The sequence below is a fragment of the Macrosteles quadrilineatus genome, unplaced genomic scaffold (genome assembly GCF_028750875.1).
Source record: "Macrosteles quadrilineatus isolate MER2022 unplaced genomic scaffold, UCM_ALF_1.0 Scaffold_2__2_contigs__length_208266976, whole genome shotgun sequence".
NCBI lineage: Eukaryota > Metazoa > Arthropoda > Insecta > Hemiptera > Cicadellidae > Macrosteles > Macrosteles quadrilineatus.
Genome location: NW_026542595.1, coordinates 119,536,843 through 119,562,058, shown reverse-complemented (window position 1 = coordinate 119,562,058; position 25,216 = coordinate 119,536,843). Strand labels below are relative to the sequence as shown.

The following is a 25,216-nucleotide window of genomic DNA, read 5'->3' as shown; positions in this document are numbered from 1 at the left end:
CCCATAAACCCCCGTTCCCATGGTCCGATTATGCTGGATCGCGAACTCGTTCGAATAAACGTAGGTTTACACGTTTGTACCAAATTTCATCAAAATCGGATCATTTTTGCTCGAGTTATCGCGCTAACGGACACACATATATATATATATATATATACATATAAATATATATATATATATATAAATATATATATATATATATATATATATAAATATATATATATATATATACACGGCCGCGCCCGGGAAGCCAGTCACATAAAATATACACTGGAAGTCAGTCAGTTGCACCCCCCAATATATTTCAAGACTATGATATATATATAATATATGTTGGTAAATATCTTAAGCCTAGACATATCTGAACGTATATATCTCTTTTTTTCTTAAAAATACTAAAATATAATTACGTAAAAAATGCTATGCTAATGCAGTCACCACCGCATTTGCATGGGAAAGCCAGTCACGTAAAATTTGTGCTGCTAAGCCAGTCACTATATATTTTACCGCATACCACTGGAATCCAGTCACTGAAAATCCACCCGGGTAACCAGCCACTTCAGTCACTTTCACCCCTGCCCTTCTACTTTGTGATATTTATTTGTTCTACAAGCTTGAAAATCCGCACCTCAAACAAATGGATTATGCTTCAGGCATTGAGCACTCTCATAACCCATCTTTCGCACTTCATTTTAATTAGTTGTCTTCCAGATTACTTAACAATTACTATTCTACAGATTAAATACCTAAATGTCAATGTAATCTTTGGTCGTCTTAATAGTCGTCCTGGCAACTGTGGATACAAATATGTACCGTACTAATTCGCAAGCGTAAGGTGGGAAGTTATTCCTTTATATAGGCCTATTGTTGAGTCCTTGGAGGCAAGCGGCCATCTTGGATGATTTCAAAAAGCTGCAAAATTTACCGTCCAAAAATATTTTTCAAACACCAAAGTGTTTATAATTTAAATAGCTAGTATACTGTGGGATTAGAAATGTTCTTTGTAGTTTTGAATTATTCTCCAAGGGAGTCCATAAAATAAGTTAACGGTCACGGTCATCTTGGAAAAAGGCCAACTAATACGAAAACAATATCCTGTGTTGCGCGGGCCGTAGCACACAAATAGTTTTCCCGCCTCAAACAATCAAAGGCGTGTGGAACAAGGCAAAATTCTTGTCTCTTTTGTGGCGAGAGGTAGGGGCGAGCCTAACGGGTTCCATTGATGGGCTACCCGGCTACCGACCGACCTAGGGTAGCGACTAGCGAGCCAGTGGATGGTTAAAGGTTCTGCCGGTTATTTCCATCTTATTGCTGGTTCTCGAGCTTTTTGAGCTCGTTGTACAGTGAAATATTACTTCCCTATTTTATATAGCCACAATCAAAGCAATTTTTACAAGAAAGAATGAAGATATAGACTCAGTGATGGGTGGTTACTTAATTAAATCATGTTCCTTGATTGTTTACCCTTTTGTAAGAACCAATAATCAATCAACTTATATTTCTTTATTTTTCGATTTATTATCTATATCAATTCAAGAGGTAGCCCTGTACCTGGTTAACAAATATACCGATTACATTTAACGTGTTTTCTTTGAGTTACGCCCCATGGGATTTCTAAGTTTCACAATGTTACTTGAATGTTATAGATTTGGAGCTTATGAAATTTGGAGGTTATGAACCGCTCTGTTTATTTAATATTTAAACGTTGGAGTTTGTGAAACTTGGACATTGTGAACTAGTGATTATTTGAATGTTATAGTTTTGGAGCTTATGAAATTTGGACATTATGAAACGCGCTGTTCATTTAATATTTTAAGCGTTGGAGTTTGTGAAATTTGGAGTTTATGAAACGCTCCTGTTTTGTCTGTACATTGCTCAGAATCATCAACTTTTAGATTATTTTTACGTTTTAAACATTCAAGAATCCGAAAAAAGTTTCATCTCAATTCCGTTATTATCTCAATCATCAATTATTATCTCAATTCCGTTGTTGTCTATCTTCCGTCTGTCACGGTCCAAAGGCCATTTTACGCGGCCTTCTCCTGAAAACGAGAGTACCTATCAAGATCCTCGAATCATTTTAATGTATCCACTGAATTGGCGAAAGTGTCTTTAGCTATTAAAATATGGCCTCGCTACTTTGTAAAAAAAAACTTACGGACGTTTAAAACCCAATTTTGTGCGATTTTTGTCAAGTTTTCTCACAATGTTTATCACATAATCATCATATGAAATAGCGAACAGCTGTTCGGATCAAGATTATTTTTCTCTAGCTGTCACTGATATGTTTACATTGAATATTGTTTACAAATACCGCAATCATTTCAGATCAAGTTTCAAAAGCAAATCCAAACCAAGTTGGATTAAAACCGTTTTTCCTTACATGACGGATTTAATTAATCGCAAGTGCAATAATGTGTAGGGTAACCGTAAATGAAAATAGAGCTTCTTTGTGTATATAATTTCTATCGAGTTTTGGGTTTATAACCGGGGAAAAGACTTTGACTCAGTGTTCTATATGCCTGGGAAACTTACATTTTTTACATAAGCGTTACCAATAGCTTACATATAAGGTTTCAACTCGTTGACGGCACTTCAATGGTGGTTGTGTAAAGTGTTTAGAGACAACTACAGTGGGTGATTGTTACGGATTATGCTCAAATCGTATTTCTAATGTGTCTTCTCAACGCTATGTGCTGCTCGCTGGACCATACGTCCAACAGACCAATTATCAATCTCTTGGGTTCGTAGGCTTAAACAATTATTCATAAGTTGGTAGCGCATATAACTCAGTGTTCCGTACGGACAGGCCAAGAGCACCTTTGATAGTGAAATTTCCAACCTGAATGTTTAATGGCGAGGTTGAGGTATAGTATTTTAACTATATATCGTTTGGATAGTTAGGTAAGGTTAACCTAACCTAACTAACCAAACGATATATGGAATTAAACAATCGAATAATCAATATTACTAATTTAGTTGTTTGTGCCAACAGATATGGAAGTGTACCCCTCATAGATCTATTACGCATTTTTTTTTTACTTGAAACTGTCAGATACTGTATTTGTTTGTATATAATAGTTTGGCTAGCATATCTGAAAATATGCAAACCAATAGTTTTTCTTTATTTAGGAAGGTTTCAACTGACCACTAGAGGATCCCCGTGCGTAGAACGGGCACACAATAGTAATTAATATTTAATTAATACATCTTATCTTACTCATATTATAAATGTGAAAGTTTGTATGTTTGTTTGTTTGTTTGAAGTTCAATCACGCATTAACTACTGGCACAAAAGATATACTGTTTTTAATTTATAAATAATTTGTCATATTGTGCGAATCTTGGTGATTTCAATTTGGTGATTTGCTTTTTTCTGCTGTTTAGGTGCAGTGGTAGAACATTATTATGGATATGGTAGATGTTTTATACTATATTATACCGTAAATTAAAGAAACGACACGACGAGTGTCGTTGTCAATAATGTCGTCTGATTCTGACGACATGTCAGATGTTACACTGAATCGGTCACAGGGATAATAATTAGTTGTAACTTACCACTAGCTTACCTAACTAAGTTTGAGTGTTGCTATTTGCAGTGTGGGATGATTGCACTGGACAGTTTAGCTATCTATTTCAGAAAAATAGAGTTTAAAATAAATCAAATTCTAGGATCTGTTCTTAAGTTGTGGCCGTTTTGAGATGGATGCTTTCACAGTTCAGTTTAGCCTAGCCTGAACAACTGGATTAGTAGCTTGACTTAGTGGTTCATCCATGTTTAGTTTATAAACACTAATCAATGCCTAATCTAGATTATAGGTGCCTTATTCTAGGCCTACTCTGTTTTAAAACTAATATACATAGGCATAAGCTTTATTTTTTGTATTAAATACTGGGTGCATCATTAAGGTAACTCCGTTAGGTTGCTTTTTATAAATAAATAATTTCATAAATCACTGATACCCTATATCATCTAAGTGTGCTCAGTACATAATGACACTCTCTCAAAAAAGTACTAATCCTAACCCAAAAAAATATAGATAGGTAGCTTTAGGCCTACAGAGGATGAGTGTTTATATTTATATCACTTATATTTATATATCTGTGGTTAGGTTTTGGTTATGTTTGCCTTAAGATGGCTATAAGCTTAGGACTAGATATCAAATAAACTCCCAATTAACTTATAGTGCAGCCTAGCCCTAATTTGTCAGTGTCAATGAAATAGTGCAATATCAAGGACAACCAAACTTGGATATACAACCATGTTTATACCTAAGGTTCCTTTTTGGTACTCACCAACAAGGATCAACCGTAATTATTTTCAGTCAGAAAGTGTCCTGAGTTTCCAGAAAATTGTAACTTATTACATTTTAAAAATTCAGGGTAAATTAAACGTTTCGGTTCTGGTTTTGGAGCGAGTCCAAGTTCTTGCAGTGACTTAATACTTCAAAGGAAGGAAGGTGGGAAGATTTTCATACTACTAATAGCCTTCTTTGAATTCAGCGTGAAAAATACTGGGTAATTTCTATAGTTTCGGCCATTTTGGGGAACCAAACAAATTTTTAAAAACTCTTCTATCTCATCATTCAGTACACTATGATATTATTATTTGAATAGAAGTTAAATGTCAAGAAAAAAATACCGCAAATTATTATTTTTGGGATAGCATTACATGACCAAGGAATACTCTCAAAGTGTAAAGTTTCCCGAACAAAGCTCGGTCCCCCAGCTACTTGTCAAACAAAGCAATAATGTACGTTATTTCATAAAATTTGTACCTGAGAAATGTACAAATGGAAAATGCATTTCTCGTAAGTGTAAGCGAATCTTAAAATGATAGAATTTGTAATGATACGATCTTAAAACGAGCAATTCAGTATTCTTATTCAAAACACCAAACACCCGCCACTGGATCAAAATATGCCCGCACGGCGCAATCCGGCACGGTGGGAAGCCCCTCTCGTACAATTTAAATTACGTACATAAGCCAAAAATAAAAAATATGATTTAGAACATTTCGCTTTTTGTATACAGAATCCACTGTTTTTAAACTAACCTGACCAAAAAATTAAATAAAGTAGTAGCCGACAAAAAAAGTTCCGTGGAAATTAGCTATGTCACGTTTCATAAAACATGAAAAATAATCGACTTTATTTGAATATTTAAAATGAAAAGTACCGGGGGACCGAGCCGTGGCTCAGTATGTATATTTCGATTGTAAAAGCAATATAAAGGAAACTTGTGTTTTCTGTCAAACTAATTTCGGCTTTTATTGTTTAAGTTTCAGTGGAATTTTAATTTACTATGATGTAACTTTAAATGGACAATGCAAAACATTAATTTATTTTAATCTTACACATTTCTGTTATTGTAAATAAATCATAGAAATTTAAAAAAATAAAAGTAGTATTTTTTTAAATACGTTCCTAATGAATGAATTAATATGCGATCACAGGTTAATACAGTAGCAATCAACTACACAGCATTAAAACAGCACAGTGTATGTAAGGGGTGTGATTTATTTCTTGGTACTAAATTAAGTCATTCTTCAAGTATAAGTAAAACTTCAGCATGGGCCTACTCTCTAACGTACTATCATATGATTGATTAGCTGAAGGCAGATAAGTCCGATTCAAGCTTATATTGCTTACTATAAAGATTGTTGTAATACAATTAACTTTAACTAGTGGTCGTCCAGTGGTCGAAAACTCGACCAAAAATATGTAATGTACAGGTTTCAAATGATTTAGGCCTAAAACTTTTTTTCCCCGTGTGAGTAACTAAGGACTTCTGGATAATTTAAATATGATATTTATATGTTTCTTACTCAGGAACAATGCCGTTCCGGGACACTATATAAATGGACGTTAACGTGATTATAAATTTGCATTTTACATAGTCAAAATACAATAGGTATTGCGCAACCGTGATATGTTAAGTCATTAACCTTGGTTTACTAATAAAAACTACACCGTATGCTTACTCAAACAAAACAAAACTTGCTTACTGTACAGTAGTAAATCACGTAAAGAAACAAAACAAAATGAAAATGTAGACTAGAAGAATACTGATACCGTAGTCATCCTAGGCTACTACTACATGATGTTTCAGAACAGAAGTATGGGGATAAAAATATTAAATAACTCATAAAACACCATAAAATCATAGTACTGTACTTAAGTCTTTCTGGTAATAATAACAATGATAAAAATAAGATAAAGATAAAAATGATGTAAAACACCTCTTATTATTTCTCTTTGTTCTATTCTTTCATTGGTTTCTCTACATCCACAAGTTGTCATGGTTACTAATCACCCAACGACCCAACCACAAAATATTGTAGTGTTGTGACAGCAGACAGAAGCAGACGATTGTCAGTATGTCAGTGTCAGTGCAAGATTGTCAGTCTGTAGGTGCAGGCGTATAGGTTGACCTTGACGATACTGATCGATATTTCTCCGTTTTGCTTCAATCTTATTTTTGTTAAATGAACTGTAATATTTCAATAATTGGGAACCTACTGCAGATAAAAATTACCGTAAATAGTAAAATATATCGTTCATATCGAAATATTAGACTGAAAAACACAGTTAATAAAACATTTTCTTGGGATTTGTGAGGTTATATAATATATAGGCATCATGATGATGCGACTCCAGTTAAGCGAGGTTCTACTGTATTTGCAAGTTAAAGTTACAAATAGATAACCCATTATGGTTTGTATTCAATGACCGATGTATTATACAAAATAAATTATAACTTTTTTTGATATTAATCAGCAGCATTTATTACAGCTTGCAGCACTTATTGGTATATATAAATATCCCAGTTACTATTAGTAAAAAAAAATAAAACACAAAATTGTGTAGCCATTCAATTTTTATAAACACAGTGTTAAACATTTGACTCAGAATACCTGCATACATTTGCAGAATACCGGATGGTAAAGAGTGTTTGGTTTCAAGAAAATAAAATAAAAAATAGTTTAACCTGCTTTACTATTTATTTTGAAAAATAATAGATAGGAAACCATAAGGATAGGTATGGGATTGAACTGAAATAATTGCAGGAAAACTTAAATCGTAAAGTCCACAATCTTTACATTGTTAGAGAGCGAGAGAGCGAGAGAGAGAGAGAGAGAGAGAGAGAGAGAGAGAGAGAGAGAGAGAGAGAGAGAGAGAGAGAGAGAGAGAGAGAGAGAGAGAGAGAGAGAGAGAGAGAGGGGGGGGGGGGGAGAGAGAGAGAGATTTGATAAGGAATCTGAAAAGTAAACAAATAATCGTTTCTGGCGTTCGTTATATTGTACCCCCCTCCCCCCACCGTATTTGCACTCGTGACCACTTTTTGTTGCTTCCTTATCATTCATCCGTCCCAAAATATAATTCCTGTAATAGTTTGTTTGTAAAATGAAATTATTATAAAAATATTTTATCTTTCGAGTGTAGTTTCATGGTTATTCTTATCAGATAGAATAATATCGTTGTCATATGTAATAGTTACTCCTTCGCGTTACGCAATTGCGTAAAAAACAGTTCCAGTATCTCGGACAAGATTCACGTATATTTCTCGAGATAAAGAAAATCCGTATAGTTCCCGGTCCGTGGAAACACTGTAAATACTAGGATAAAAAATATTGTATAAAGGAGAAGTTGACTCAAATTTCAACTGAAGGTAAAAAAAATCAAAATAACTTAAAATATGAGATGATGAACGGGTAGGATCAAGATTCAACCAATTATAATTAATTAATATTCGACGATCCTTATTAGAGGTGCATCATATTTATTTGGAGTATGAACATGTTTAAACATTAACACGTAGTTAATCACTATCCCAACACAAATAGTAACAAGGAGTAAACGAAGGTTACAGACCGCTGGGTTTTACCGCTACAAAGTAGGGTAGGGTGCCGTACTGGCTACACTACTCCACGATAGAACACACGATGAAACAGTCTCCGCATTGGTATTGCAGTTACGCTTATCGACACAGGCAGCAGCACCGGTTTGCTGTTTTCATACGTATAAAGTGCACGGGAAGCCATACCTGACTGGCTTATGGGAGAGCTGACTGGCTTTCGGGCGGGTGACTGCCACACCGAGTAAATTACCAGCGCACTGACTGCCAAACCGGGTGGGCACAAAAGTATATATATATATATATATATGAATTTGAACGGATGGTGTTTTTGGCCTCTAGGGACCTCAAAATGAAAAATTAGATCGGTCTCGGGTCCAGGTCTTACCATGAGTACTACGGTAATAGCTTATTCCCTATATGGGAAATTCGCTAAAAACATGTAAAACAAAAGACAGGCCTGTCGCGTACATGATTGCTACGAGTACGGAAGCTGACTGCTAGTAGCAATCATGTACGCGACAGGCCTGTCTTTTGTTTTACATGTTTTTATGTTTTTATCGTGTTTGTGTATGTGTACAGTTTAACGACGCCAATTCAGGTGGATGTATGTGTATCTGAGGATGGCATTTTAATGCCGAAACAGCTGTAATCTACAGAAACTACAGAGCTGTGACGAGGTATTTATATTATATTAGACTACTAGAGAGAGCTACCTGGTGACTCAGCACATTCCATCTACCCACTGGAGACAAGGCGCTTTGCACTCATTCATTGCTATCACCACTGAGGAAAACAATGCTTTTGTGAATATGTTTAGGATTATGGATAAAATGTAATTTGTTTTGTTTTCTCAGTTTTGTAATATTGTAAAGTAATTTGTCTTAAAGTTTTTTTTTTTTTTATTGGGGGACTTTTTTTGTAAAACTTTTGTTTGAAATTGTCGTTAATTTTTTTTTTATGTTAGACGCTGAGGACATCGTCTGGAGGAGAAGGGGGGATGTAAAGGAGGGTAGCCTGGGCAAGCTAGGTTGATGACCTGTGGTCAGGCCTTGCTTGCTGTGAAGCGTGCTGGAGGTGTTTTGTAAACACTGAGGGCTTTGCACTCAGTAGCTGTCAGATCAATAAATAGGCCACCTGAGGTAGAGAAAGGGGTCAGTTGCCCGGGGCAAGGTGCCCAGGAGAGTTGGGTGAGTACTGGTTTCTCTATCTTGGGGTTAGGCCTTGTAGTCGGGAGTTTTGTACGGGAAGTTTTGATTAAAGGGGACTGTAAGTTAATTGGAGTTTTGTAATTTGATTTGAAGGAATTCTTTTGGGGATAGATACTTTGATTTGATTAGATTACAAGGGAATAGTTTCGCTTCGTTTTTGGGGATTATAAATCTAAGATTCAAGCTACCTCCAGAGCGGTTCCTACCAGGCATTTGTTAGTAGGCTATACTTGAGAATAACTATCACACTTGAATACTAAAGAAAATTAAAATCCTATTTGATGAACACGATCTGATTCTCTTATTGAACAGCTACCCAGCTCATAGCATAAAGTAGAATAAGTTTAAAGATTCGGGTTTGCTATAAAGCTACGCTCCCATGTGCGTATGCAGGATAACCTATGAAGAGTGAGGATTCTGCATATCACAGATAGGTGGACTCTTAAATAGTACTCTGAACTACCACTGGGTCCAATCATCACAAATCTTATATTGTAATCACTAGACTATCCAAAAACAAAAAACCACAGACACATTGATCAGAAAATATTTGTGTTTACCTGCAAAGCACAGTTCATGAGCCGCACCACCAGATCGAACTGCTGATGTTCCAACATTGCCTTGTTACCGACCACGTGTTGTGCCAGTTCTGTACACAAGGCCAGCCGGGCCGCACGTGACTTGAGAGCTCGCAACACCGCAGGGAACGTCTTGCGAGCGTCGCTAATCTTGTTCTCGAATATGCAGTTTATGCAGTTCTTCAGCACCTGAAATAAGATACGTTGAACTTAATCTTGTCTTCAAATAAAAATAAAATCTGCAGCATGTATCCAATGTGTGTTTTAAGTTTTTATGCTAGGAACCTAAAATTCAGTTTGGAACATGATTTTCCCCCAATTTTCACAGTTTTTTTATGTTATGTATTCACCTTCTTCAAAAAAATCCTCAAAAGATTGTTCAATTCAGAAAAATCCCAAATTTTTAGGCTTTGCTCAAGTACCACAATAACGAGACCAAAAAATGACTTTACCTCTAGCCTACGTGCTGAGTTGCTGACAATTTGGCGACTGTCAGCAGAGCTGTTTATGTGAAGTTCCATAGGAACTATCCTTGGTGCCGGCGGCTTAAGGGACAAAAGTCTGAAACAAAATTACAAGAGTATTTAGTTAAATTTGTGTTTAGGTTGTACACTAGGATGAAATATTTAACTGTTATGTTTACATATAATGAGCTGCAGGTAAAAATCAATCGGAAAACAAACCCAATAATGTAAAACACTTCTTAAATTGTGTTGGAAAACTTTGAATATAGGTACAATATTATTATATTATGCCAAGCCAACACTCTACAGTCTACAGGATTAAATGAAAAGTTAAACAGGGTGTCCACCAGGCCAACCAGAAAAAATTCATGAGTAAAAAAAATTCCAGGTAGTTCAGGTTGTGCTAAAATTTCCAACGTGTTTTGCGCCAACTCCCGCAATGCTGTTTTAACAATAACACAGCTCGCTATTTTAGTTATCGGAAAGAGCATTCTCAGTAAATGGAAAAAATATTATGATTGCTGTAATACTGCCTGACACAAGTATTCAATTTTTATGTATTACTGATTAAATAATCCAAAAATTAAAGACTTAAAAAATTAGAATGGAGAGACATGGACCTCCAAGCTTTTGCTGACGATTTATTGTTCACCGTAAGAGGAAAACACATGTCGTAGAGACACCATCATCATTTTCTGCGATAACTGAAAAATCCTGAATATCTCACTCAAAAAAAGAAACATCACCACTGTCTTCCATGGTTGTGAAAAAATCCTGATATTGTTCAGCGGTAACGGAAACATTATAGTAGTCTCCCGCAAACACAGTTAAGTTATCATAATCTTCCTAGATCGTAGCTTAATTCAAATAATTTCCCGCGGTCATCATCGTCAAGCAATATTTTTGGACAGCATCATTGTTTCCCGCAGTCATGGAAACGCCATCATCCGCATGCACCATCGCGGCAAAATCACCAACATATCCCGCGGCCGTTTGGACATCATCATCGTCTCACACGATCATGGACACGTAATCGTCGTCGGTCACAAAAACATCATTGTCGTCTCCCGTGGTCACGTAAACGTCATCGTCGTCTCCCGTGGTCACGTAAACGTCATCGTCGTCATGCGCGATCGCGGCAAAAAATTCCCGGTTAAATACAAAAATCACACATAATTCCCGGTTTTCCCGGTCAGTGGACACCCTGTAAAAACACAATAAAGTGGATCACTACAGTTTTTAAAGTATAAAATTAATTTTGTTTTGAGTTTAACTTGAACTATACCTGACAAAATCATGTCAATATTAAAACATTGTAATGACAAACACTGACAAAAGGTAATACAAGCCGGCAATGCCTCAGCAGAAATGCTACTGCTTTTGTTGACTTTCTGCAGACGACTCTTCCAGCTTACCAAAGGTTAGCAGCCAACTGGGTGTGATTTTCATTTTCTAGGTTATTGTGGATCATATGTACGTTAATATAATGCCTATATTGAAATAATGAATTTATTTCCTCCAATAAAATCACACAATCGACACAAAATTGACTTGGAAATTAACTGGCCACTTTATCCCAGAGTGCACAGACCTGGCCAGTATACAAAGAAACTTATCAGTAACTTATCTTATCAGTGAGTCCAGTCTTCCACTTAACTGATTACCAGGAGCCCATTTCATAATAAAGTACAAACTAATATTATTAGTAAATCAGCTGATCGCCCAATGCAAATCTTATGGAAGTTACAAGTTACAAGTTGTAACTTGTAACATGTAGTTTATTATGAAATGGGCCCCAGGTCACCGCTTTCTTACAAATTAAAACTTAACTAGGGATCTGCCGAGCTTAATTACCGTAATCGGTTCGGTACAACATTTTACACGGTACAAATTCGGTTCGGTACAGCCTATTATAATAATAAATTAATTTCAGTTTACAATCGTAACAGCAGTTGGTTCCGAGCACGTAAGTCTTATCAGATGTTTGTTTACGATCTTCATAATTTATTACTAGGGTGATGATGCAATAAAAACTCATTAGCAGTCCCAAATCCATTAACATTTTATGACGACAATAATTGTTGTATTCAAGTACTTCCAAGAACCGTTGAGTTTTATCACTTTTATTTCCCGTTATGTCGTCGTTAAATATCTGTCGGTTTAACTTTATTTTGTGAAACGGAGTGCTATGATGAATAAATATGTAGCTGTGGGTGTGTGTATGTACTTTACTGTGATTAAAAATAGGCCTACGTTCTTTGGCCCATAGCCCAAGCTATGGCCAACACGTAGGCCTAGGAGTAGGCTATTGTGGATAAAAATCGGGTAAGTTCTAGTGTTCATTTCTTCTTAGTACGTTTTTACCCCCCTTTAAATTTGGTACCTTAAATTTTATGTGTAATGAACTAGCTGAACCCGGCAGACGTTGTCTTGCCTTTGACTATTTATAATCCCGCGGGCTTTGCCCCGTTTAACTTATTAATTTTCAAGATGATCTCGTTCGCATGGCTCAATCACGTCCTGGTTGAAGTTCGTTCGCTACGCTCACTCACCTTTGGGTTGGAGCTCGTTCGCTACGCTCACTGACCTTTGGGTTGGAGCTCGTTCGCTGCGCTCACTTGCCTTCAGGTTAGCTCGTTCGCTAAGCTAACTCGCCTCCAGGTTGAAGTTCGTTCGCTATGCTCACTCACCTTTTGGTTGCAAATTAGCTGTTGTCATAAATGTAAAAGAAATAATAGTGCTGCACCCTCTTGGTAATCCTTGTAACTTTAATGCTATTGAACATCATAGAACAGAACCAACTTGTTTAATTGAAACAGCTGTTAAGATTCATTAATTCCATTTCTCAAAAGGTTAACATGGGAAACTCCAGAGCCACTGGGGCGGAGCCGATTGGACGGATCACGAAATTGATGGTGTATAAACCTATTCCATGACATTCTACACGTATGTACCAAGTTTCGTGGCAATCGGTACCCAACTCAGCGGTGTCTGAGTTTATCACTGCCAAACAAACAAATATATATACAAACATCCTCTTTTATATGTGTAATGAATAAACATTTTACCTAGTGTGCAGGTTACTCTTGGCCAGTCCCTCCTCTATGAGCTTGTGCACCTTGTCAGGGTCAATGTGAGGCAGTACAGGCTGATGTATACGAGCGAAAGCTCCCTCTGGAGGTTTGGGTATCTTCTGGTGGTACGGCTGCTGATTGGGGTTCTCATTGTGGAACAGCTGGTTAGCCAGGTCCTGTAACAGATGATTACTATTATGCCTAATGTGGACCACATTATTATGGACTTCAATGAATCTGAAAAGCCATTTGTCAACATTTAATTTACACTGTGCGAACAGAAAATTACTTACTTACTTACTTACTGCTGTGGCCACTGGTACCCTAGATGGTACTTGGCCTCCCCAACACACTGCCTCCATAGGTCTCTGCTTCTTGCATCTTCCTTCCTTCTCCCTAGCTTCCTCAGGTCTTTCTCCACTTGGTCGAACCATCTAAGTTTCGGTCTTCCAAGGGGTCTTCTACCTTCTGGGTTATTCCTCAAGATGTTCTTTGATAGGGAGTTGTCATCTTTTCTTAGAATATGCCCTGCCCATCTCAGTCTTCTGCTCCGTACCTCAGCGACAATATCCGGATCCTTAAATAATTCTCTAAGTTCCCAATTATGTCTCGATCTCCATTGTCCATCCTCAAAAATCGGTCCGTACACTTTCCTCAAAATCTTGTTCTCAAATACAATAGCTTTCCTTTCTGATTTCTTGCTTAAGATCCAATTTTCTGAACCATACAGGAGAACTGGTCTGATGATTGTCTTATAAATCCTGAGTTTGGTGGTGTGGGATATTATTTTTGTAGTTAGTAACTTGTGACAGGCCGAAAAACTTTTTTGTGCTAGGTTTAATCTATTTTGAATTTCTAGCTCTTCATCATTATCACTGGTGAGGATGACTCCCAAATACTTGAAATTTGTAACTTTTTTAAATTTATACTTTTCAATTTCAATGTAGTTGTTATTTTGGTATCTTGGTTGGTCATCATCTTGTTTTCTTCCACATGTCATAAACTTGGTTTTCTCTTCATTTATGTATAGCCCCATTTTTCTTGTATGTTCAATAAGCATTTTTGTTACATCTTTCATTTCTTCTATATTATGTGTAATTAATACTATGTCATCTGCAAAAGCTAGCAAGTTTATGTTTGTTCCTATCTTAATCCCTACTTCTGTTTTTCTTATCTCCTGAAGAGCTGTTTCTATGGCTAAATTGAACAGCAATGGAGATACCCCGTCTCCCTGCCTCACACCCGTGTTCACCTCAAAGTCTTCCGATACGTCTCCATTTACTCTAACTTTGCACTTAGAACCTAAAACACTCAATTTTGCTAGTTCTATAAGTTTTCTTGGTATACCTAGATGCTCCATGTTTATCCACAACTTCTTTCTATTTATGGAGTCATAAGCCTTTGAAAAATCAATGAAGAGGCAACAGAATGATTTGTTGAATTCATAATACTTTGCTATTGACTCTTTAAGACAATAGTTTAGACAATAGGCCTGTGGTGAAGTCACAATCAGTTAAACCTCGCTCTCCCAGGAATGCGGCCTGTATAACACCAGAAAGTTCAGTAAAATCAGCTGGAGTGTGGTAAATTTAGTGTGGAAAGAGGCAAATCTCCGAACAGAAAATTAAAGACAAGAAAAAAATAACACTTTCCAGTTGGACTTACGAGGTCCAAGTTTGGCCCTTAAAGCAAAACAATAAAGCCTTTTTTAACAGCACCCTGTTAAACTGGAACCAGGGTCAACCAAAAACAAAAGAATTCAACTCAGCAAAAATTAGCTAGGCAATGGGAATTGTTCACGTACTTGTAGGTAGTTGCCCCAGCATGGCCAACTGAAATCAAACTGTAATAGAGATTAAGTTCAGAAAACAGCTGTCATTTATTTTAAGAAATATATATGTTGTGTATACAGTTGTAGACTTAGAGAAGACAGTAATTAGAATAACATAAAAACAAATGTTCTAGATCTCTTCAAACTGAAATAGCCTTTAATAAATTCCAACCATTGGTATCCACAGAAAAATAGGTAATTTGAAACAACCTAGTCCCTTTTAGTTCAGTTGGTTGGGATTTTCCTGTATACGCTGAATAAGGATAGTCAAATTAAATTTTATACCTGTATATGTTGCAGTATTCTGGTTCTGTCCGCTGCCTCTGCTCGTAGCAACTCAGCCATGTTGGAGTAAAGCTCGTCCCAGTGGTCACACGGCCGCCAAGGAGGTCCACGTTCAGATACAAATGCAGTGAAGAACATACAGTCTAAGACTCTAGTGGTGAAGTCACAATCAGTTAAACCTCGCTCTCCCAGGAATGCGGCCTGTATAACACCAGAAAGTTCAGTAAAATCAGCTGGAGTGTGGTAAATTTAGTGTGGAAAGAGGCAAATCTCCGTAAGTGATGTAGAACACTAATGGTTTTAAAGTCCCAGTGGACTTTTTTTTGCTATTTTAGTAATTTAAAACCTCTTTTAACCGAATAAAACTATCTAATCATAAACAATAACTTGTCCACTAGCTATACTGTATAACCAAACAGTGAGGCACAAATTATGAGAAACTAACCCAACCCTAAAATAATAGAAACAAATTGTAAACAAAACAAGACTCTACCTACAGTACACCGTACAGAACTAACAATAAAATTGGCTTCAGCTGTTCCATATGGATGGGAAATCTACTAAGGGAGTATGTTTTATCTATGGCTAAACTCACTCACAATAATGATATTAAGTTAGGTTATAATGTTGAAAAATATGTAAAGATAGGTATTGGAAACACCAGTATTGTCAACAAAATTAATATTTAATAACACCAACATCTTGACTGATTCAGGATGTAATCTGTTTACATTTGATACTGGGTCAACAATTTTTTCCATTCAAATGCAACAAAATATGAGTTAACAGAAGCAATAGAAAGAAGTAGATAAATAATTTACAATAAAAAAGTCATAGTGATAGTGATAGGGTAGTTTATAATTATGTGAATAATCTATTAGTAGGATAAATTGTTTGAATCAACGAGTAAAACTACTGAACTATAGTTAGAAAACCCATAAATTAAAGAAAAGTTTTCAGTATACATTTTACTCACTATCTTATGAAAAATTCATTTTAAAGTAAATATTTATAATTTGAAACTTTTAACTTAATGAGTATAATAATTTCTCCATCTTTGTTACTATGAAAGTTTTTGGAAATCGAGCTGGTCTAGTGGTAGAGCACGGGACATCGTTTTCCAAGGTTCTGATTTTAAAATCCTGCCAATCCCCAATGGATTGCTGCAACCCTTTTTAAACCTATCCTGAAGTAATTTGGAAAGCATTTCCAGGCTAGAACCTGCAGGAAACATTTTTGAAAACTATGTCTGTTTATGGGGGTAGAAAGTAAAAGTGTTTACCTTATGGAAAGTGATGACGGGCTTTGGGTGGATTCTGATAATGGTGAGGAAGCTACGATAGCCTTGCAGTAGTTGAGCGAACGTCCGCATGAACACAGCTCTGATCTGCTTGTCTAGAACCACAGGTGGGGGTAGCGGTGGCGGGGGTGACGGGGGGAACGCATGGTCTGCACTGAAACACAAAACACAACATTGTAACTGTAGTTGTTACATTAAGGATTCCCTTAATGAATCCATGTTGGTTTTGGCTGATGAGTTTTTCTTCTGCAAAAAAAGCCATTAATTGGGTTAGATCAATTTTTTCAATTACTTTGGAGAATACGGATATGAGTGAAATAGGGCGGTAGTTTTCAACATCTGTAGCAGAGCCTTTTTTGTGTTTAGGGTATATTTTTAAGATCTTCAGCAAGGATGGGAACTGGCTTAGCGAAAAATATTTATTGATGATAGTTGCTAACGGAATCACAAGTTGATTTGCACAGTGTTTTACAGCTTTAGCTGGGATCTCGTCAATTCCACACGATAGCTTGGGTTTTAAGGTTGCTATGGCGTCTTTTACATCTCTGATGGTTACGGGTTGAAACTGAAATTGACGTGGGTTTGTATCTATGCATGGTGAGTGATTTGAATGTTGATTTGTGGTTAGGGTTTTTTCGCCAATCTGAGAGAAGTAGAGGTTGAGATGGTTTGCTTTAGTTTGAGGATTTTTTTCCAGCTGTCCATCTATTTTCAGTTGAAATTTGTGTTCCAGTGATTGTTTGGTTTTACGCTCAGAGTAAACGACATTCCACAAGGCTTTGGATTTATTTTGTGATTGAGCAATATGGTTGGATATAGCTTTTTGTTGAAGATTTCTGAATTTTAGGTCATAATCTTTTTTTCTAGCAGTCATGATGGCTTTATCAGCAATAGTCCCTGAGATCTGAAATGCTTTCAGGGAGTTCAGATAGATCTCTTTTAAGTGACTTGCCTGTTCGTCATGGTATGCGCTAGGTTTTGTTTTTGTTCTGGGTCTTGTCTTTTTAATGGGGCATGAGTGGTCCAGAGCCCTCCTCACTGTTTCATAGAAAACCTTGTAGGCATCGTCAGCATCCTGAGCATTTTTTACATTGTCCCATTGCTCCCCTTCTAAGGTTTGTTTTAGTGTGTTGAGATTCTGAGTGCAAAAGTTTTGTTTTAAGCTTGCCACTGGCTTTGGTGGTTTTTCATTGAGGGTGTTAACAGTGCATGTTTGTCTGGTGTGATCAGATAGGCCAGCTTCAAATACGGAGAAGAGGATGTTTGAGTTTGAGATGTTTGTGCAGATAAAGTCAATGGAAGTGGCACTAGTTTTTGTGATTCTGGTTGCTGGGAGGGGAAGTCTTCTGATGTTATGAGAGGATATTTCCTCAATTAAAAGTCTATTTCCTGCATTATCTTTCAGTCTGTCAATATTTATGTCTCCAATTATGATCAATGATTTTGATTGGGTTTGTGTTGCATCTAGAATGTTGTCCTATCCTAAGAGGAATAGGCAGCTTGACCTTAAAGCTATTGATATTTTTTTGGCATGATTCCATTTTATTTTTTTCAAATGAAATGTTTCAAAAACAACGTGGGAGCCTACTGCATATAAAAATAATGGGCAGAATTAGTAGAAAAAAAATACAATACATTTCAACACAAAAAACTTAAAAAACACAATTTAAAAATTTTCTTAGTCCCTATTTTTTTTTTCTTGTGAATTTCCCATAGTATAGGGAATATTTTATTCATGGTAAGACCTGGACCCGAGACCTATTAACTTTTTAGTTTTGATGTCCCGAGAGGCCAAATACTTCAGTATCCAAAAGTCAATGGTTTTAAGTACATTCTCACCTGAGGACAGGTTTAGATTGACTGTTCCACTCACCAGATGAGGTCCGGTTGCAACACTAGACCTAAAGCCTCGGTCACAGAGGTCAACAGTGGCTCTGGCAGCAGCGGTAGTGACACTCCGTCAGGCACTAGGATAGAGCCTCCGTCCAGATCAGCCACAATCACATCCATCTACAACAGAGAGCCTTCAAAACCAATGCAAACCAATACTAATGAGAACGCTTGGATTTTATTTGAGTAGTTTGCAATGGATGGAAATTAATGGAGTGTAAGCTTAGGGGGAATTAAACAAAAGTATATCACTTGAAAACGTTCTGGCACGCATCAATAGTCAAGCTGGAAATCGACAGTCAATAAAAAAAAGCTCAGGTAACTGCAGCTCAGCTGTAAGATGATCTAAGGCAGCGGATCCCAAACTAAGTGAAGGATTTGAGTGGTTTGCAGGAAGAGATCTAACATTGAACATACTTCCAGCTTGGATCTAAAAATTGAGAAAATCAGGTTTAATCGTGATTATCAAAATTTCACCTAACATTATTTCTTGACAGGGGGCAGTAAATTAAAATATATTCGGTACATTTACAGTTTAACAGTAATAATATTTCGTCACCAGGGCCTAAAGTTTAAGTTTAAGTTCAAGCCTTTTAGTTTAATGACTGGGACAAAGCCCAAGTCTGAAAATGGGCAAGGGTTGATAATGATAATACCATTTGTGCCCCCGTGAAGAACTATATTTGACATCATACTGCAAATTGTTCAAGCTAAATAATTCACTTGACATTTTTTTATATTGATTCATTGTTTATCTGTATGAATTAGCTCCAAACTGAGTCAGTTCTTTTTTGGTTATATTTTTACTGCTTTTTGAATGTAATAAAATTTATTCCTCCAACGACACAATAATAAATACATATGATTACTGAAATTCTTTTGCATTTGACTTTGCTTAAACGTGGTTAAAACGGTGTATTTGTATTAAATTATACAATTTAACACTGTGATTATCACAAAAAAATTAATAATGACACCTTTTGTAAACCGGGACTATTTTATGCCATATAATCAGCGGATGAATTTCACAGCTATAAAAATATGCAGCCAATATCCTCAACTCCACCCTAGGGAGAATAGAAGCTACTTTAACCGGGCAAAGCATTGAAAACAGTCGTTTTTGCTGTGCTATGACAAAAACATCATTTATAACTTCAAACTAAGGATGTTCAAATTCCAATTATTTGAGTAATAATTAATTTGGCGATCAAGTTTTAGTGAAAATTAAAAAAAGCCAATCTAGCATATTTGTTTTTTAACAAATCTTTAAGACGTAAAAATATGTTCCTATTGTCGCCATGATCACAAGAGATTATCATGATGCTGCTGTGAATCTTTTCTATAAATAATAGCTACATATAAAAACAAAACGTGGATGAAATATAAAATGGATGTTTGAAACAGGAGAACTTAATTGGAGTGTTAATTCAATAACATTCTAAATAGCTAGTTGGATTGGTAACAATGTAAGAAAAAATCTTCCACTCAGATGTTAAAAAAAAATGAACACGAAAATAGGCTTTACAAAGGAAAAAACCAGCAGTGATGTCAACATTCAAAACAGGTATGGTCTCTTTAAACTTTAGCTTCACATGCCTCAATAACTTTAGTTTTCTGAAATACAATATTTTGGACTAAATATTGTGTCTTTAATTGCATCAACTTCACAATTTTTATTTATATTTGTGTTTCGGCATAGACCCTTTACACCATAATAATTGTAAAATTATAATAACCCAAAGAGTAATAATAATTTTTTGAAATATTTAACATATACTTAATATTTTATTTAACAGGTGGGTTGCAACAAAAATTCCAAAATGAAGGTGAGTCGCCAGACCAAAAAGTTTAGGAACCTTTGATCTAGAGAATTGTTTACTAAAAATGTAATAAAAACTGCTCGACAGCTTTCTTTAAACTTCAACACGTGGTTTTGTGTTGGCCTATGCTCTGAATATAAGCAATAGGAATCAAACCACACCAAATTCTTAAACAAAAATACATTACCATCTCCGACACGTCGGTTTTGAGCGAGGAGTGAACACCCATGACAAAAGGGGTAGGAGTGGACAGCACTTCAACCAGCGCAGCGGGTAACAGAGGGATATAAACGTGGCTGTACTTGAAGGGATACATGAGAGCTGTGAGCGCTCGACAAGCTTCGGTGAGACGACTGTAGCTGCGTGACTGGAATAGAATCTTCTGTTCTGTCATCACCGCGCAGAACAACACCAGCGAGTTACGGATACCTGCATAGACAAAAGTTTATGTTTGGGATTTAGAATTGTGTAAGTAATTCAATTTTTTCCATTCATTGTACTTTTAAACCTTGATGAAGGTTTAAAACCGGATGCGGAATAAGATGGCATTATAGGCTCTGTCGCCTGTTTTACATCTTTTACTGCTTTATAGGGGAAAACCAACATTAATGTATTAAAATAAATAATAGTTAGGAGGCTAACATCATGAAAGTATATTGTATTACAGGTTACCATTGACATTATTATAATTAAGGATTAAAGGGCTATTTCAATTATATAGACCAACAAAACTGTATGTAATAGAATGAGATTTCTTTTGAAATTTATTTGGGATAAAGAAGGGTTTATATGAAATCCATGCGGGATGAAACCAATCATTATTAATTTTATAAAATATAATATAAACCAATAAAAACTAGCTGTTGCTCGTCGGCTTCGCCCGACATACTTTATGATTTAATTACTACAATTATATGAACCGACTAAAGCTATGACTTCGCAACGGGCTAAAATTACCTTTTGCATTAATTTGTTGTAAAATAACAGTTGTTGTCATTTTGAGGTTAACTTGATCCACCCCTGAGATTTTTCTTCTAGTCTTCATATAGAATAACTTCTTGATCGGCATTGTATGTGTTATTAAATTTACAGAAAGTAAATAAAAGAGAGTCTCATAACACTTAAAACATATATTTACGCTTATACTGTTACTCACAAGACGGTAAATATACAAAAAAGATGGTAAGTGGTGATCGATTTCGATTGGACACTTCGATCATCATCAGACCCAAGAAGCGAATGACAAGAATCTTGAATGGCGTCCCTACTTATACCCTATTGGCTACCGGAATCACCGGCCAATACATTTTTTTAAGTACAACTGGAATCGAAATTTACTTGTTCATTAATCAACTTATTTCTATATTCTTGAGTGTGGCAGATTGCGTGGAAATATAATAATAATATCTATGGTTCTTACCGTCAACACAATCAGGGGTGATATTCCACTACGGCTGTTTCGGAGAAGACTAAGTCGGTCGTCATTTTTCAAGCCGTGCTTGCGCTCTAAATGTTTTCGTGTATTCGTGTGTCCCTCCTGTGCTTACATGTGTATTATTTATTCAACCCCTGACGCAATGCAAATGAAGACTATTCGTGTTAAATGTGACAAGACATAGAACATTAGGTGTGTTTCTACGCACCTGACGATGGAGTCATCTCCGAAACGGCCGTAGTGGTGGAATATCACCCCTGATTGCGTTAACGGTAAGAACAATAGATATTATTATTAACTTATTTATATTTTTACATTTTTCCTTATAAATATACAATTCTTCTCAAGCATTCATTACATATCCTTTCTTACAATTCTTTAAAATACATAAGACTATCCTCCATTTTTCCTATTGAGTGGCCATTTTGTAACAGGTATTGTGCAACATTTGATCTTTTCGGTTTGTTGTTTCTCCATGCAGATACATTTGTTTGAGCATTACATCTTTCAATTTTATTTGTAGAAAATTTGCCATAGGCCTAGCCTGCAAAAAAATGTAAACTTAGCATTTTTAAGTTGTGAAGAGACGTAGGAATTGGCTAACTCAGGAACTCGCTAACTCGGTCGTGTGGCGGAACTGGCTAACTCTGGAACTGGCTAACCGTCTCAGTCAGGAATTGGCTAACTCCGGAACCCGCTAACTCGATTTTGTCTCGCGGCGGAATTCGCTAACTCTGGAAGTCGCTAACCCGGCCGCGCCCACTGCTCGGAGCGTTGCCAACCTTGTACGACAAAATAATCGTACACTGCCGTATTTCAAAATGTCAGTGTCTATAAAGATACAGTAAATGTTATTTTTTTTGTTATCAATTCCACTTTTAACAGATAATTAGCCCAAAGTAATTAAAAGACAATTAAAAAATCATGAAAAAGTGTTTCTTATTAAACTGTACAATGGCCAGTTAAATGTTTATGATTTCGATCTTAAATATATATTATATGTTATGTTATGCCATCAGTATAAAAGAAAATAATAGAATATGAAAAATATTCAAAATTTAGTTTAATTGGTAATAAATAATTAAACCTCTACGAAAATAAGCTAAAACACACGCAAGTTTTTAAACACGGAAAACAGATTTAATTGTAATGTCGTAATAAACCAAAACCATTAATTAATACAGTCATCAACCATCGTAACTTTCATAATTAATTCATAGATTTTAAATTAAATGTTCGTCGTTGAACCGTCCAACTTACGTGTACAAATATGATGACATAGACTAAGTTTTTATCTAGGCCTAATAGTTTGAACCAAAGCATTGTAGGCCTACTAGTAAATAGTTGCCTAATTCTAAAATGTGTTGAATTTTTTAGCAATAATGTTACATGTTTTAAAACAGTTTTTAGATTGTACACCTAAGCACCACTAGTAAAAAATAGGAGAAGATATAATATTCATATAATAAAACGTGACAGGGTTATTTTAATTCACGATTTTTAATAAACTAATTGACGGATTTTCCTGATTTGAGTGTTGGGTTTCCTTTATATTGCTTTCACAAACGATATAAACTATACCAAGCCATTGCTCGGTTCACCGTTCCCCAGTACTGAGCTACACAATAGACAATAGCTTTGTTTTTGGATAAGATAGAATCAGCCTGGAAAAAAACTCCAGACTTTTAAAAAGTAAGCCTACTGAAAGACGTAAAATTAATATTAATTCAACAAAATTAAGAGGATGACCCGGGTTCTACACTAATAGCCTACGATAAAAGAAATTTACAAGTTGTATTTATGCATGGACTAACTTTTAATGCAATCCATGAGTACAGGCCTACCACTTTATAATGTATTGATAAATATTTATTTAAATTCAATAGCTCTATTTAAAAATACATAACCACTACAATGTAATTCTGTAATGACGTTTAACGTGTAAATTTTATTATGATTTATGATTTAAGGTTACTACAAGCCCATAAAATACGAACTCAAAAATTTTATTTGCAGAAGGTCACAAAATGGTATTTATTCGAATAAAAGAAACAAATGGCGGACTACGAAAATATATATTTCATAACATGTAATAGATCCAAATTAAATGTGCATTTTTATCTTTTTCATACCAATAAGCTACTATTTAAGTAAGAAACCCACATATAAAACATACTCCCTTATATTAGTACATTTCTAATCCTTATGGATGATCTGAAGACAGTTGTATTGTTAGTTCTGTCCGGTGTACTGTCTTTAGAGGTCGTGTTTTGTTTACAATTGTTTCTTGTTTTCAGTAATTTAAAACCTCGTTTAACCAAATAAAACGTTCTAATCACAACTAATAACACGTCCCCTAGTTATATAACCAAACAGTAAGGAACAAATCATGAGGTTAACTATAAAATAATAGAAACACAATTTTGTCGACACTAGCGATCAGTGTCACCGGACATGAACTAGACATGAAAAACGAGCTTCAAAGTTTACAATGGGATGTAAAGTTTACTTGTGTTGGTTAGTCTATGGTAAGACTATAATGCATTTTCCACCCTAATAATCATAAGAACTTCTCTGTGGTTAAACATACTTCTAAATATATTTATTTTATCGACTACGTTGCTCTTACTCCCAATTAATCGTAGGATACGACATTATGGTGCCGATACGATATAGGTACTACACTTTCGGCAACACTGGCCAAAAATATTCGTGCTTGGCTCCCATTGGACGGCCCGCTAGGCTTCTGATTGGGAGTTAGCGAGTTCCGCCGAGGGACCGAGTTAGCGACTTCCGTACGAGGACGGAATTCGCTAACCCGGCTCTAGAGCGGGTTAGCGGGTTCCGGAGTTAGCCAATTCCGAAACCGAACAAGTTAGCGAGTTCCTCTCATCGACCAAATTTGAAGATAGGGCATTTAACATGGGGTTAGCGAGTTCCAGAGTTAGCCAATTCCGCGGACCCGTTGTGAATAGCAAGATCCTAAAAATACCACCGCAGCTTAAACCCTGGGCCTAGGCCTACTTAACGCGCAACAACTCGACTCGACACTCGAGTTTTTACTCAAATACTCGACTCGAATTGAATTCAAATTCAAATTATTTATTAACTCATAACATCTTTTGGAGTACAATGTACATAGATAGGAGTTTTGTCAATATTTATAAAACTAATACTACACTGATATATTTGATATAACTAATTACAATTATTCAAACTTTAAAAATGTAATAGTAATACTGTAAACTAACTAAAGCATTTCATTTCATTTCATTCATTTGTACAAAAAGAAAAAAATATCTGTCAATTCTTAAAACTAAGCTCAAACTACATGACGAAAAACCAGTCTGGTCTGTATCAGGACAGGATATAGGCTTTGTCCTGTACATATAATTCTACTACAGCAAAAAAAAAAAAAAAATGAAAAAAAAATGAAAAAATCACTACTCGCCCACCCCTAGTGGTTTTTGA

The 25,216-nt window shown here is 35.8% G+C and overlaps 1 protein-coding gene across 1 annotated transcript in view; it reads right to left on the bottom strand.

The window, feature by feature from the left end:
• The window catches only part of LOC128986866 (myotubularin-related protein 13), a 117,812-nt gene that overhangs the window by 73,997 nt on the left and 18,599 nt on the right, over nucleotides 1-25,216 (bottom strand). The window contains exons 6-12 of the mRNA XM_054407440.1: nucleotides 20,498-20,739; nucleotides 18,474-18,610; nucleotides 16,583-16,754; nucleotides 15,301-15,501; nucleotides 13,179-13,360; nucleotides 10,099-10,207; nucleotides 9,629-9,835 (exon numbers count right to left, since the gene is read on the bottom strand). Coding sequence (XP_054263415.1) covers nucleotides 9,629-9,835; nucleotides 10,099-10,207; nucleotides 13,179-13,360; nucleotides 15,301-15,501; nucleotides 16,583-16,754; nucleotides 18,474-18,610; nucleotides 20,498-20,739 — 1,250 coding nt within the window. The remainder of the gene's footprint in view (nucleotides 1-9,628; nucleotides 9,836-10,098; nucleotides 10,208-13,178; nucleotides 13,361-15,300; nucleotides 15,502-16,582; nucleotides 16,755-18,473; nucleotides 18,611-20,497; nucleotides 20,740-25,216) is intronic.